This window comes from Saccopteryx bilineata, chromosome 6, assembly GCF_036850765.1.
Source record: "Saccopteryx bilineata isolate mSacBil1 chromosome 6, mSacBil1_pri_phased_curated, whole genome shotgun sequence".
Taxonomy (NCBI): Eukaryota; Metazoa; Chordata; class Mammalia; order Chiroptera; family Emballonuridae; genus Saccopteryx; species Saccopteryx bilineata.
In genome coordinates, this window is record NC_089495.1 from 17630184 (window position 1) to 17644427 (window position 14244).

The 14244-nt window shown below is 42.5% G+C and overlaps 1 protein-coding gene across 1 annotated transcript in view; it reads left to right on the plus strand.

Annotated features, from left to right (window-relative positions):
* Window positions 1-3525: 3525 nt before the first annotated feature.
* The window catches only part of MTMR7 (myotubularin related protein 7), a 96163-nt gene continuing 85444 nt past the window's right edge, over window positions 3526-14244 (plus strand). Inside the window, exon 1 of the mRNA XM_066234552.1 lies at window positions 3526-3775. Within this exon, the coding sequence (XP_066090649.1) occupies window positions 3752-3775 (24 nt within the window). The 5' untranslated portion in view covers window positions 3526-3751. The remainder of the gene's footprint in view (window positions 3776-14244) is intronic.

Genomic DNA, 14244 nt, shown 5'->3' on the forward strand with positions numbered 1-14244 from the left:
GCCCTGACCATATCAAATTGGGTATCTAACATGCTTCTAGCTAAGACTGGGCTTGGTCAAAGATGTGTGTCCTCTGCCACACAGAACACAGACAGTGGAGAACAGGATTTTATTGAGCTTGTAACCATTAGCAAGACAACCCACCCAGGAAGCATTTTTTGGCTTCCCGGCCAGATCTGAAGTTTCAGTTGCCTCGGGAGAGATGTAAGTTTTCCAGAAAAAGTCTTGCAAGTTCTTTTGATAAGTATTCAAATCTCCCCAGGCCACTGAAGAGCACAAGATTTTGGGAAAGTTCCCAGTTAATGTCAAGTTGTTATTTAAAAATCCCTATAGCAATTTATTTACAACTGAAATGTCTGCATGATAAAAACTTCTTAACATGTTCTCCAGAAGAAATTTGGCAACATACTATAAAGTGGATTAGGACTTGGCGTGTGATGTGTACTTAGAGCTTTTTAACAACATTATTAACCCCTTTAAAAAAGATCTGAAAAACAGAAGTAGAGACAACATTATTTTGACTGTCTCAGATTCACCTTCTCTAAGTCAGGCGAGGCTAGGCACAAAACTTGACCTTTACAGCTCAGCGGTTTTCCTGCAACAACCACCAAAAAAGAGGTGTTCTTTTCACTCACAGGAATCTTGGATGACTCTTCAGGGTAGCTCCCTGCCATGGCATGGCTCGGGGACATGATATTTCTCTCTTCATTCATTTCAATCTAATGCTGAATAGTCTGGAGCCATGGTCACATCAGGTATTTAGAGTAAACTTATAATCATTATTCTCTTCATAATCTCAGTAGGCCAAGACGAGGGAAGAAGAAGCTGAAGGGTCACACACAGATTTTGCAGAGGTCTGGTCCAAAAGTAACACGTTGGTTGTCTGGAACTGGTCACATGACCCCACCCAAGAGTAGCGGGATTGGAGAGCGTAGTCTCCCGAGTGGCCATAATGGGCAGAATGAAATATTCATGCACAGAGCCATACCTTATCATTTTCACAAAGGCAAAAACCACTGAAACCTCACGCTGATGAAAAAAGGGGTCAATCAGGATGCTCTCTGGTGAGGGAAGTCCTTTGATGAATATGCAGGTAGCTAGACTGTATCCCTATTGTACAATATTTTGCTTGAAGGTAAAGATGGTTTTGTTGAAATAGACACTGCTCACAAAGATTAGGGGATATTTTATCGCTTCATATTCATTTTGAAATATCCCCTAATTTTTGTGAGCAGTACTTATTTTCGACCCAGGATTCACAAATACTAAAGAAAAATGGCCACCTTCCAACCCACTGGGCAAACGTGGGTGTGTATCCATCTTCAAATTACAGTGTTAGAAGAGTAAGTTTCTTCTCCCCTTCTCATTGGTTCTTGGACCAGATGGAGAGATCTCTGCTGTGTGAAGATTCAGAGATGCATCACCCATCCACCTGACCTGTGGTTCATGCCAGACGTAGCAGATATCAGATTTCAAGAACTAATGATTTGAAGTCTATCAATTATGTCCTGTATAGTTGCTATGTAAAATGTAGGAAGTAGATTAATCTCCCCGAGGCTTCTTCTGGCATTGCCACATGCCCTGCTGCCCTCTGAGTTGGTTCACTTTTCATTTCCTTGGTGTTCTCCATATCATTATTATTGAACTTAGTGCCCTTTTCCTCTGGGTCTCTCTTCGATTGCCTGTCATCCGTCATCCTACCTTGGGCATGACCATCAGTCCGTTAATATCAATGTTTCTTAAGTAAATGAATGGCTAGTGCCACTTTTGTCCAGTTTAGGACCAACCTAGTCAGCCATGTCAATGTATTCTAGGCCCTCTCACTTCACTGCTCTCCAGCTCTTGCTATTTTGTTCAATCTCTTCTGCCCCATTGGGTAGTGCTTTGGAGAAGCAGTGAAACTGGGGGACCTGAGGTAGCGTAAGTACCCGAAGTGCAGAATGGCTGTCAGAGATCATAACAGTCTGTGATCTAATAATCTGGAGAGTGACTAGGGCTGAGGGACAAGTCAAGAAGGATTCCTCAGAAGACTGTTAGATCAAAATAAAATGTTCATTTATAGACTTCTTTGCTATTTTAGTTCTAGTTTGCTGTATGTTAATTTAACCTAATAATTTGAATATAATTCATCACTTATTTTAAGCTAATGTTGATTTTTCTTGCCATAATTTGCAAAAGCTGTATTTTTGAACTAATCAAGAAATTTCTTCTTTGCATTAGGCTACTTAAGCTTTTTGGATTTACATCTTTTCACCTACCAATTAGAGTTTGGGTGCTTAAAGAAACATATGCCACTTTGCAGCAGCTCAGAAACATTTGTATGCAACAACTACTCACTAGATAAACTCTTGATTAGTCACCAGTTGAGGGAGAGAAGAGCCCTGAAGGCATATAATTCCAACATCATTAAAGATGGATCCCCCAAATGGGTATAGGATTCCTAGTACTGTTGGAATTTGGAGACAGATGCTACCTTTGAGCTCATGGTTATAAATGAGGAATCAGTGTTGGTTTGGTACCGCAGTGCTCCGACTCTTTTCCTAGTGTTCTTTAGTAAGGAGGAAATTATAGCGCTGGGTCAATTTTGTCATATGCACATGTCAATTGATAATACTTGTCCAAATTGCCTCCCAGAGCAGTAGGAGGATGAAACGTGTGTGTGTGTGTGTGTGTGTGTGTGTGTGTATGTGAAGGAGATCTAGAACTTTAAAAATAAATGTAACATTGTATTGATTAAATAAAAATTGTATTTGGAAGGCTGCAATGTGCCTACCAGGCATTGGACAAAAGGAGGTTAGAAAGTCTCTGCTATCAAAGGATTTACAATCCAGTTGGAAAGAGGAGAGGAAGAGCTAGGAAAAAATTGAGTAGCTATTATTCTAAGAACTCTGTCCAGTTTTATGAAATGTTCGTTATGGTGGAGCATTGTGCTTGCAGGGTTGCCAGACAATCCGGGTATGCGTGTGTGTGTGTGTGTGTGTGTGTGTGTGTGTACTTCTTCTCTTTGGTTTTCCCCAATGGCTTAATACTAACGATAGCAACAATTACTATTAATAATGTAAAAAAAATGACAGCTTATAATGAATGCTTTGTCTCTATACCTCCCAGTTTGTTTAAAGCTAAGATGGCAGATGAGCAGCCAATACTGTGCCAAGGAAAAGCGTCTCTTCCAACAGTTCCAACAGCGCGAGTTGATGAGAGATGCTTGACTACTTAATAGATCACCTCTTGTTGCAGTAATTTCCGCCGTCATTCCAAAGGCTATGCCGGCTGTTGGCGTGCTGACATATGCAAGCAGAGCCCACTAGGCCGTGCTGGCCCTGGAGTGCACGTGACAGCCTTTCCCGAGCTCTGGCCTGAAGTCCCACCTGGCCTGGGCCGCCCTGGGAGGGAGCCAGTGGGCCGTGGAGCAGGTATTCTCCATCTCTCCTCCCAGAGGCCACGCCCAACGCCAGGCCCGCATCGCCTCTCGGGCCCCGGGAGCCCCGCACTAGTACGCTGGCTGCTGCCCGTCTTAGAAGGGAGCGAGCGGCTCCGCTCCGGCGACCCCGGGCACAGTCGAGGCCGGCGGCAGCAGACAGGGCAGGTGTCCGGGCCGCGGAGTCGCACGCTCTAGGGCCGCGCGGGCGCCTCCCGCACCGGCCGCCGTGCGCGGGCGCCGTCTCACCTGGAGGCGGAGCCAAGCCCCGCGCCGCCCGCTCCCGGCGGAGCCCCCTCCCCGCACCCGGCACCGTGCGGACGCGGGCCCGCCATGGAGCACATCCGCACGCCCAAGGTTGGTGGCGGGGCGCGGGCGGAGGAGGGCCGGGAGGAGGGATGCTGAGCTGGCGGGAGGCCTGGCTGCCCTGCGGGGCGCCGGCCGCGTCTGCACCGGACCCGAGGAGGAGGCGGCGCCCTGCATCTCCCGGGGCTCCGGGAGCCGCATCTTCCTCCGGCTGCTCCCGGCCTGGCCTGGGCTCGTGCCGCATCCAGCCTCCCGTCCTTGGGGTGCGCAGTGGGCACAGCGGTGGACGGGAGGGAACCCCAGCTGATAAACGCGCCTTTCTTGTCCCGCACTATGTTGCTGATGCATTTTTTATTTCTTTATTTGATTTTTTTTTTTTTCTGTTGGATGCTCCGAGCAGTTGAAAGAGAAACAAGGCTTCCTCAGGACCGGTGCAGGGATTGGATGCACTGGGGAAGCTTGTTGAATCTCAGGGTTTCCACCCACCCAGGTCGCCGCCCACCCCCCACCCTCGGCTCTGAGCCGCAGTGGACCTTACAGGGGGCGGATGATGGATCAGTATTCACTGCGGGTTCCGTGTTATCAGTCCTTTAATTTTTTTGACTTTCCCAGCCCATTTTGTTCATTGGGGAGGAGGGTACAGCTTATAGAGTCGTCCACTGGTATGTTTCCAACACCAGCTATGTCATTCAGTAAAAGCGACTGATCCCTGATCATTCCAGTTAAATTCCACTGGAGGCCTTGGCTGTACCAAACCGTCCTCCTCCTAGTGTGCTAGTGACATAATTTAGACTGAGAAGATGATCCACACCCTTTCTAATAAAACCCTAGTGAAAGGGTCTATTTTAAAAGCCTACTGGTTATCTCTTGTTACTGCCGCCACAGCGGCTTCCTTTCCAGCGTGATCTCATGTTCAAATCTAGGCCCTTGACAGCTCAGTCAAAGCTGGGTCTGCGGGGTGAGATCTTAGGGGGCCCCAGGGATCCCACTCATCTCATGGGTGCCGGGGGACCCTTGCTTATTGGACTTTGTAATGCCGGTAAGAGGAGTTCTATTTAAAATTCTGGAATGGTTCCTAAGTACTTCTTTGTAAAAGCGGCTTTATCATTATCTCATGGTGGTGGAAAAATAAATCTTTTGGTTTGCTAGAGATTGTCAGTTCCAACAGTAAATTTAAACTGTGTCGATTTTGCGGGATGGAATACAATTGTTGCTTCACCATCGGGAAATTGTAAAGGTAGAAGAGAGTGCCATAAACCACAAGACAGGTGACTCAAAGCTTTCAGGGCTTAAGTGGTTCTAAATAATTTATTCCGGAACGATGAATTTAACTCATGCGTTCTCTCTGCCCTTGCCAAGGGCATCCTTTCTTTGTCATGACGAAGGGGCCCTTCATAAGGACGATGTCTGATATGAATGTCAATAGCAAGAGTGGTAGGGTGACTTGGCACTGGATGGCATTTTCCTATAAAATATGAATTTAGGGAGTAAAGACTTTTTCTAGTTCATGTCCGAACTCACTCTTTAGGAAGCCATGTGTGTAAACCCTTATTCTTAAAACTGGTTTCCATAAAAACCTTCTGAGCAATGTAGTTACTTCAAATCAGAATCCCCTTCTATTGGGAAAGGCAAAGAAATGGAGAAAAATAAGGAATGGTCTGAAATGTCATTGAACTGTGGGTCCTTAACTAACATTTAGGATAATGCAGTTGGAAAAAAAAAACTATAGAGGTTGGTGGATCCAATTCATTCATTCATTTTATTCCCCCAAGCATTTGTGAACCTTTCATATGCCAGGCTGTGTGTGTCAGGTCCTGGAGCATGAAAGATCAAGGAGTTCCCACTCTGGCAGTTCTAATTCTGGGCAGACATATGGACAAGGGACAGCCGGCAGGGAGGGGAGAAGGGATGGGAGGTGAGCTCTACCATAAAGGGTGAGGGAAGCCTTCTTAGAAGTGCTGAGTCTTAACATGCAAGGGGTTGAAGAGGCTCAGGAGCATTTGAGATGGCTGTCATGCCGTTCTGTAAATATGATATATTGTAACGAATCTATTACAACCTCAAAGAAGCTGAGAAGCTTAATGGTGATAAAGATAGAAAGGATGAAATGACTTCTCGAGGTTCAACAAACCCTTTTCATTTTACACTTTTAAGTGAGAAATGAATTTTCACAGTATAAATGAAAAAAGAACAAGACTACTTACAGAGTGTATGTTGCAAAATATATAACTATTGGTGGTCATATTCATCTTCATTATGTGCTTTGCTTCTATTATACTCTGGGGGTGCTGAACAGGTAGCTTGCCTTAAACTTTATGATTTCATGTCTTGGTTTATAAGGAAATATACACAGAGCTGTTTATCCGACCCACTCTGGACTTGAAGTGATATTTACCATATGGGTATTAGGGGTTTATTTTAAGAGGAAAAAAATGCATATATGTGTAATGTACAATTGCTTTCCTACTGCAGTGTAATTCATTCATTTACTCTTTGTAGACTCTGGTAGACATCACAGCCTCTTGTGTTCTGCTTTAGTCTTGGGAGAGCAGCTTAAAGAGACAGGTGCATGTAAATAATCTGGAATGCTGTGCACATATTTTTTCTTGGGTGTGTATGTTTACCTGATGGCTCTAACAGAGCATATGCCAAACAGAGCATTTTTCTCCTAGAGTGGTTCCTCTATAGAGTAAATGTTCCAAAGACAAACTACAGTAGTTTGATGTTGTGTTGACGTGAGGACATCGAGGATTACCTGGACTCATCATGGTGAACTTGTGGGTTTCTACTTCACTGTCTGGCTTTATTTACCACTTGCTAAGAAAATACCCTGCAGGGATATAGTTTGGGTTCATGCGTGAACTGCTCAGTTGTACGAAGAGGCTTCAGGCCTCCTAGAAGTGGCTGACATGTTGGTGGGATTCACTGTGATACTGGATATGATGCTCGTGGGTCTCAAGATCCTGGCTGAGTCATCTCTACCTTTTGTGCATTGGTCTTCCTGGAAGACGTTTTTCCCAGATGAGTAAATCTGAGTTATAAAGCAGAACATGTGATGACCTTTCAAAGCAGACCTTGAACATGTCTTCTCTTCCTTTCCACCCCAGCCCCCTAGTCTGAGCCACTGTGCTCATAGCCTCCTGATTGGTCTCCTAGATTCTTCTTAGCTCTTCTGTGATCACTTCTCCATAATGGGAGCCTGGGTGATACTTCTTTGACCCAAGTTAATCATGTTATTTCCCTGCTCAAACTCTTGGGTGGCTTCCCTCTATACCCAGGATGGAAAAGAAGAATCCCTAGAATGTCTGTAAGGCCTTGGATGGATGGGTCCCTTTTAACTTCTCCAGTCTCATTCTGTGACAGTCTTCTCATTATTAACTACTCACTCATCACCACTGGCCTGATGCGTTTCTCAAATGTCTCAGGGTGTTTCCGGCCTCAGGACTTTTGCACCGCCCTTCATCGTGGGAGTACTCTATGATCACTCTGCACCTGGCTGAATCTCTCATCTTTGAGATTAAATATAATTTCCTCCAAGAGACTCTTTGACCAATTGCTCATTTGAATCAAATCTGCCTGTTGTTCTATCACAGAACCCAGAGTTTCATGTCCCGCCCCTGGTGACAAGTATTATTTTTATTTGATTGACGATCTGTTTCACGTGAAGCTCCCCTGCTCAATCGGGAGCCCTACAAAGGCAAGCATTGCATCTTGTTCACACCGGTATGCATAGCATCTAACACACTTGCGGGACTAAGGAGGCACACACTAAATAAATTAATATTTGAATAATAGAAGGAATGAATAATACTTAATTTCAGCCTCTTAGTTTTTCATATTTGTTTTAATGATCCAGGCCTCCTGTGCATTGTACCCATGACTACAGTATTGTGAATCTTCTAATAAAACTAGTGTGAAGTATTTATGAATGTCGATATAGTATATAAAATATATAGCGCATATATATATATAATGATATGTATTTTTGGTGACATAGAGTTTAGTGAAATAGAATTCAAAAAACATTCACCATTCAGTCATTTTGAAGTATACAGTTCAGTGCTTTTTAGTACATTTACCGTGTTGTGAAACTGTCACCACTGTCTAATTCAGTATATTCTCATCACTTCCAAAAGAAACGCAGAACTTTTGTAGCCAGTCCTCATTGCTTCCTCCAGCCCCGGACAACCACTAGTCTACCTTTAGTCTCGATTAGATTTGTCTAGCCTGGGCAGTTCCTATAAACGGAATACTGTGGCTTCTTGTGACTTATTTCATTTGGCATAATCTTTTAGGTTCATCCAACCTAAAAAGTTCATCCACGTTGTATCCTGTGCTGGTATTTCATACTATGGATACACAACCCTCTGTTTATCCATTTATCAACTGATGAGCATTTAAGTTGTTTTCAGTTTTTGTTATAACCAGTCCTATTATTAACATTCATATTATTGTTTTTTGTGTAAACATAAGTTTTCAGCTCCCTTCGGTGTATTCCAAGAAGTGGAGTTACTGGATCATATAGTAACTCTATGTTTAATTTTTGAGGAAATTGTGATTATATCTTATATATAATACAACTAATACTTTCCCTTTCATATACATCCAACCATATAGAATGATTTATTTAGAATGCAGGACCTAGGTGTTTTGGAAATACCTGTTTAGATGGCACAAATATACTGTTCACAAAAATTAGGGGATATTTCAAAATGAATATGAAGCTATAATATATCCCCTAATTTTTGTGAGCAGTATAGATAGGTTTACATCAAAAGAGAATATAGGATTTTATTATTATATAGTTAAACAATTTTTAAGAAAACCCAGTAAGCATGAAGTTATACTTATCTTACTCTAAATTCACTTCTAATTTGTAATAATATGTACTTTTTATATTCATAAATAGCATTTTTTTCTTATTGAACTTTTGTTCACCATTGCTTTATATATATAAATATAATATACATAATATTATATTTAGAAGTCATCCTGAATATATATGTATACATATGTATATATGTATATATATATACACACACACATATATATTCAGAAGTCATCCACCTATTCATTGTTTTAGTGATTGCATATTACTCATGTGACTATCGTTTGCTTAACCTGTCTCCACTATTAGGGATTGGATTTTGTACCCCTATGAAAATCCCTGGTACAATTTTTTTCATGTACATTACTCAGAGTAGAATGACTGAGAGTAGGAACATCTCATAAAGGTTGTTATTGCATATCTTTCAGTATTTGAAAGCTTCTTATATGGCCCAGTGTTTAGGCAAATTCTTTATAGTCCCAGAGAGCAGTGGAGAAGGTCTTGGCTCGGTATAGAATTCTTCCCTATAATTATACGTGTTTGTATAAGAGAAATTAGTATATCTCTTGAAGGAATAGAGGTGTCCGAGCAGAGTCTGGATGACTTGTCAGGGAAGGCATGGAGGCCTTTCAGGCACCCAAGGGGAGAACGGACTAGAACCATGTTTGAATTCCTCCTGAGCCGAGGGCACAGCTCTTCTGAGATTTGTACTTCTGATGCAGGGAACTCACTGTGCGTCTTAGCAGTCCATAATGACCATGGACAGCTCTCACGGTTAGGAAGTTTTCCTTCTTCCAGGAAATGGCCCTTCAACTATTTCATCTGATGTTGCCATCTCCCTAACCCTTTCTGCCTACCTAAGTCAGTAGCTTAGTACCAGTACTGCTGTTCTGGCAACCAGCAGTGCCATGGTTTTACCACCCTGCTTACTTTACTTGGTGAGTTAAAAACATATGATTACTTTAGGTGTCTTTGAATTAGGAGAGAGTGATGGTTGATACTTTAAAACTGTATATATATTATCAAGTCCCAGCTTAGTGGCCTTCTGGTGAGCGTACTCACCAGGGAAGAGAACCCCTAAGTTGTCTCCACACATTGTACTGTGAAGTCAAGTCTCCCCTACTGGTTCCTTGAATGATAGTGTCTTACACTTATCTTTGTTGAATGGTATCTCATTGGATTTAGCTTATGCTTAATCCTTTATTCTGTTGTTAGATCCTGATATACATCTGTTATTCCTGTCGGTTTGGGATCATTCACTAATGCAGTGGTTCTCAAAGTGTGCACCAGGGCGCACTGGTGCACCCTAGAAGATTTCCAGGTGCGCCTTATGGTATTCCAGAGAAATATGTGCCTATTGGGGACCAAAAAGCCAACAGGGTTTTTGGAGTTTAGATTTTTGGGTGACAGAGGTGTGGGGAATTGGCTGTAAGCTGACAGTCTGCCCAACCCCCCACCTCACTTGCCTGATTAGGTTGCAAAAGGCTGTTCAGCTGTGGTGCTGGATTGTTTACACTACCCCCCATGTTCCCCAGAAAGACTGGAGGCAAGTTCCTTCTATCCTTTGTTTGGTGTCAAGTTAAGATGATATGTATGGTAGGGGTTTTCTGCACTCAACACAATTAAGAGTAAAAAGAGAGGAATTCTTTAATGTATTGATGAGGAAATGAGAATTTGCCTTTCAAATATATGCCCAAACATTGAAGAAATCACTAGGACACATCAGGCTCATGTTTCTTATAAACATAAGAATGAAAAAACTTAACACATTTGTGCCGGGACCTGCTGAATTTACTAAATCTTACTAAGAATGTATCTATATATATAAAAAGATAACTTTTTTGTCTTTCTTTTATTTTATTTATTTATTTATTTATTTTGCATTTTTCTGAAGCTGGAAACAGGGAGAGACAGTCAGACAGACTCCCGCATGCGCCCGACTGGGATCCACCCGGCACGCCCACCAGGGGGGCGACGCTCTGCCCACCAGGGGGCGATGCTCTGCCCATCCTGGGCGTCGCCATGTTGCGACCCTCCTGGGTGTCGCCATGTTGCGACCAGAGCCACTCTAGCGCCTGGGGCAGAGGCCACAGAGCCATCCCCAGCGCTCGGGCCATCTTTGCTCCAATGGAGCCTTGGCTGCGGGAGGGGAAGAGAGAGACAGAGAGGAAGGCGTGGCGGAGGGGTGGAGAAGCAAATGGGCGCTTCTCCTATGTGCCCTGGCCGGGAATCGAACCCGGGTCCTCCGCACGCTATCTTTTATTTTTTAACCCCTTTTTATTACGAATTCTAAAAAGCATAATTCAAAAAATGTAACATAAAAATGTTTTTTAATGTCAGAATAAATTTAATTTTGTCATTTATTTAATTTAATTACCATAAAAGCACGCTTGGACTTTATATTTTTTCTTTAATATTTGACTTAATTATTATAACATATTTCTCAGAAATTTGTATATAGTATTCCTACAATTATTTGTAGGATTTTAAATGTGCCCCAACTTCAAAAAGTTTGAAAACCACTGCACTAATGAACTAGCCTTCTATTACCTCATCCATGATCTGATCTAAGGAGGAGAGTAGGTGGATGCGACTTCTTAGTGACCGAAGCCACTTGCCCCCATTCCCAGAATCTTGATTCTGAGAACAGATTGACTAGTTCTTCAGTTTGGTGTCATCTACCATTGGTGGCCTTGTCCTCCATCACTTCTTCAGTGAGCTCACTGACAGAAGGAAACGCAGTAGTGCAGGGATGACTAGTGAAGCCTTGATGTTCCTGCCGATCGATGGTCTCTTTTTCTAGATTCCTACAAAATTCCTTTAAGGAATCTGTGTTAGAGTCTTGCCTAGAATTAATGTCAAACTCATCAACTTGTAATTACACAGTTCCATGCTGTCCCCTTGAAACTAGTGATCTCGCTTGCAAATTCTCTCTGTGATGGAGAGGGTGCAGTAGAGTGATGAGAAGATTAGCTGTCTGTCACTTACCACCATTATACCACCTGCACTAAGCATTCTCTCTTTTAACAAATCATTTTAGGTTGTAGAAGTATATATATCAAATATTACACACACACACACACACATACACACACACTTTTTTTTTTTTGCAAGAGAGAGGGACAGACAGGAAGGGAGAGAGATGAGAAGCATCAACTTTTCCTTGCTGCACTTTAGTTATTCATTGATTGCTTTCTCATATGTGCCTTGACCGAGGGTGGGGGCAGTGACCTTGGGCTCAAGCCAGCGACCTTGGGCTTTAAGCCAGTGAACCTGGAGCTCAAGCCAGCGACCATGGGGTCATGTCTATGATCCCACGCTCAAGCCGGCGACCTCGGGATTTTGAATGTCGGTCTTCAGCATCCCAGGTCGATGCTCTACCCATTGCACCACTGCCTGGTCAGGGAAAAAGTATATTACTTTTGATTCTATTTTAGAATCAACATAGAAATTAACCACTGTTAATATTTTAGTAAATTTCCTTGTCATTATTTTCATTGCATGAATACTCAAGCTTTTTGTTTGTTTAGAAATTTAGTATCATCCACTTCAATTTTGTAGTATGCTTCTTTTAACTTACCATATTGTGATATGTGGATACATGCTTTAGGAAGATGATCATTTTTTTTAATTCTATGGAAATTTAATTATCAAATTAACCATTTCTGAAAAAGGCTATTAAACAATGTTATGCTGAAAATCTTGTTTATTAATTGTTATCTCTTTATAAGATTATTCCCTTAGGATAGAGCCTGAAATAGAATTACTATGTTACAGAGGTGAACAGTTTTATAGTTGATCTATGTTGCCAAATGATTTTCCCAAAAGTTGTATCAATTTTCAGAAACATAGTATAGTATCTTTCTCATTGTACCATTTGCTTTATTATTTTTAAAATATTTGCTAAATTAAGGGGAGAATAACAACTTGTTATTTCATTTTTTAAATTACTAGTGAGATGTTTTCAAAAATGTGCTTATTGATCATTTTGTTACTTTTCTGAATTATCTATACCTTTTTCCATTTTAATAATTGGTTATTAAAATTGGATGAAAATGACATGGTAACATTTGTGTTACCATTAAAGCTTTAAAAATGGATGCAATGAAGGGATTATTCACCTTGAAACACTGGTGAGGAATGATAAAGACATGAAACTGTGACCTCCTTTTATGTCCACTTTATTTACTTATTAGTAAGTTTCAGCATTCCCCACTAAATTTATTAACTGATTCAGTTTGGTCCTCACTTCTGTTGTATATCCACAAGCAAAAACAGTGTCTGCAACACTTGTTTTCACAGCACAGATGGACACATATTTTCTCATCCTAATTTTTATTGGTTTTTCCGTTCTGAACAGGACAAGCTGTTAAGTATGCATGAAATTAAACCTCTTGACCAAATTACCAGGGTTCTGTCTCTGTCCCATGTGATGGTTCAGTTTTGTATGCTTATTTGCACTTGGAGTCCAAGCAGCTCATTTTGTACCGTATTTCTTAAGCCAGGAACAGTTTAAACTATTTTTTTTTCTAGTGCCCTTTCCCCTGGTGGACAGCTAGTTGAAGCCTTTGGGAGTAGAAGTACTTCCCAGGACATAAGCCCAACCCTTCCTCCCACAGCCATTTAAAGTAGTTTAAAAATAACCCCCACTTAAGATTTCGTGGCAGGCTATGACAACTTTATAAAAAGTGTATGTTTACTTTTCTCCTCCTTTTCACTTGTTAAAACAGTGTTTGTCAGAGATTCTCAGAGAAATAAGTTTATTGCCAAGCTGTTCTAGGAAGTCTGATGCCTCAGGGCCCGAGGCACGGCACACGGTACTAAGCAAGCGCTGCAGGTAAGGTTGGCTTCCGCACTGGAGTGACCTGCTCAGCCCCGAGTCGTGGTGGTTTAAGGAAGGGAGTTTGCCTCCTTGGGCTAAGTGGGTAGATTCAAGGGCACCATTCATGCGTTCAGTCATTTACTTGTACCTTCAGCAAATGTTCCTTGAGTGCTCCCTACATGCCAGGTTCTGTTTTAGGCCCTGGAGAGCCATTGGTGAACAAGACAGACAGGGTTTCTAGTTTCATGAAACTTACATTGCAGAAAAGAGTTAAACCACAAAGTATAATACTGCAATTGTTGAGAATATAAACCAAGACCTTGGGAAAATCTTCCATTGTGTAGGAGCTGTATTTGCCAGGTCCTGCTTCCTTCCCCTGTATACCTTGCACTTGCTTTCCAGCTGAGGCAGGGAGAAGGCCAGAGTCCTAACATTGTCTTGGAAGTCCCTACCGGGCGTCGTGGCTGCCTGTGGCACCTCATCTCCCCTTCGGTCCCCCTCGCAGACTCATCAGACATCCTACCTCCTTGTAGACCCTTGAACTTGTCAAAGCAGGTCCGGCCCAGGGGCTGTCATCTGTGGTTCCCTGGGCCTGGAGCGCCGCTTCCGCCAGCTGCTCAGGGCTGGCTCCCCCGGCCGCTTCTCTGTTAGCAGAGGCAGTGGTTTTATTAGCGAGGACTTCCCTGGACAGGTCGCTGCCCTTCCACACCCAACTCTGTATCCTGCTTTCATTTCCCTCCTGGCGCCTTCTGCCAATGTGTGTATGTTTGTTTTTTCTTAAAACAAACAAACAAACAAACAACACGTGTATTTGTTTATTCCCCTGCCCGCCTGCCTGCCCCCAGGCAGAGTGCGCGAGAGCAGGGGCAG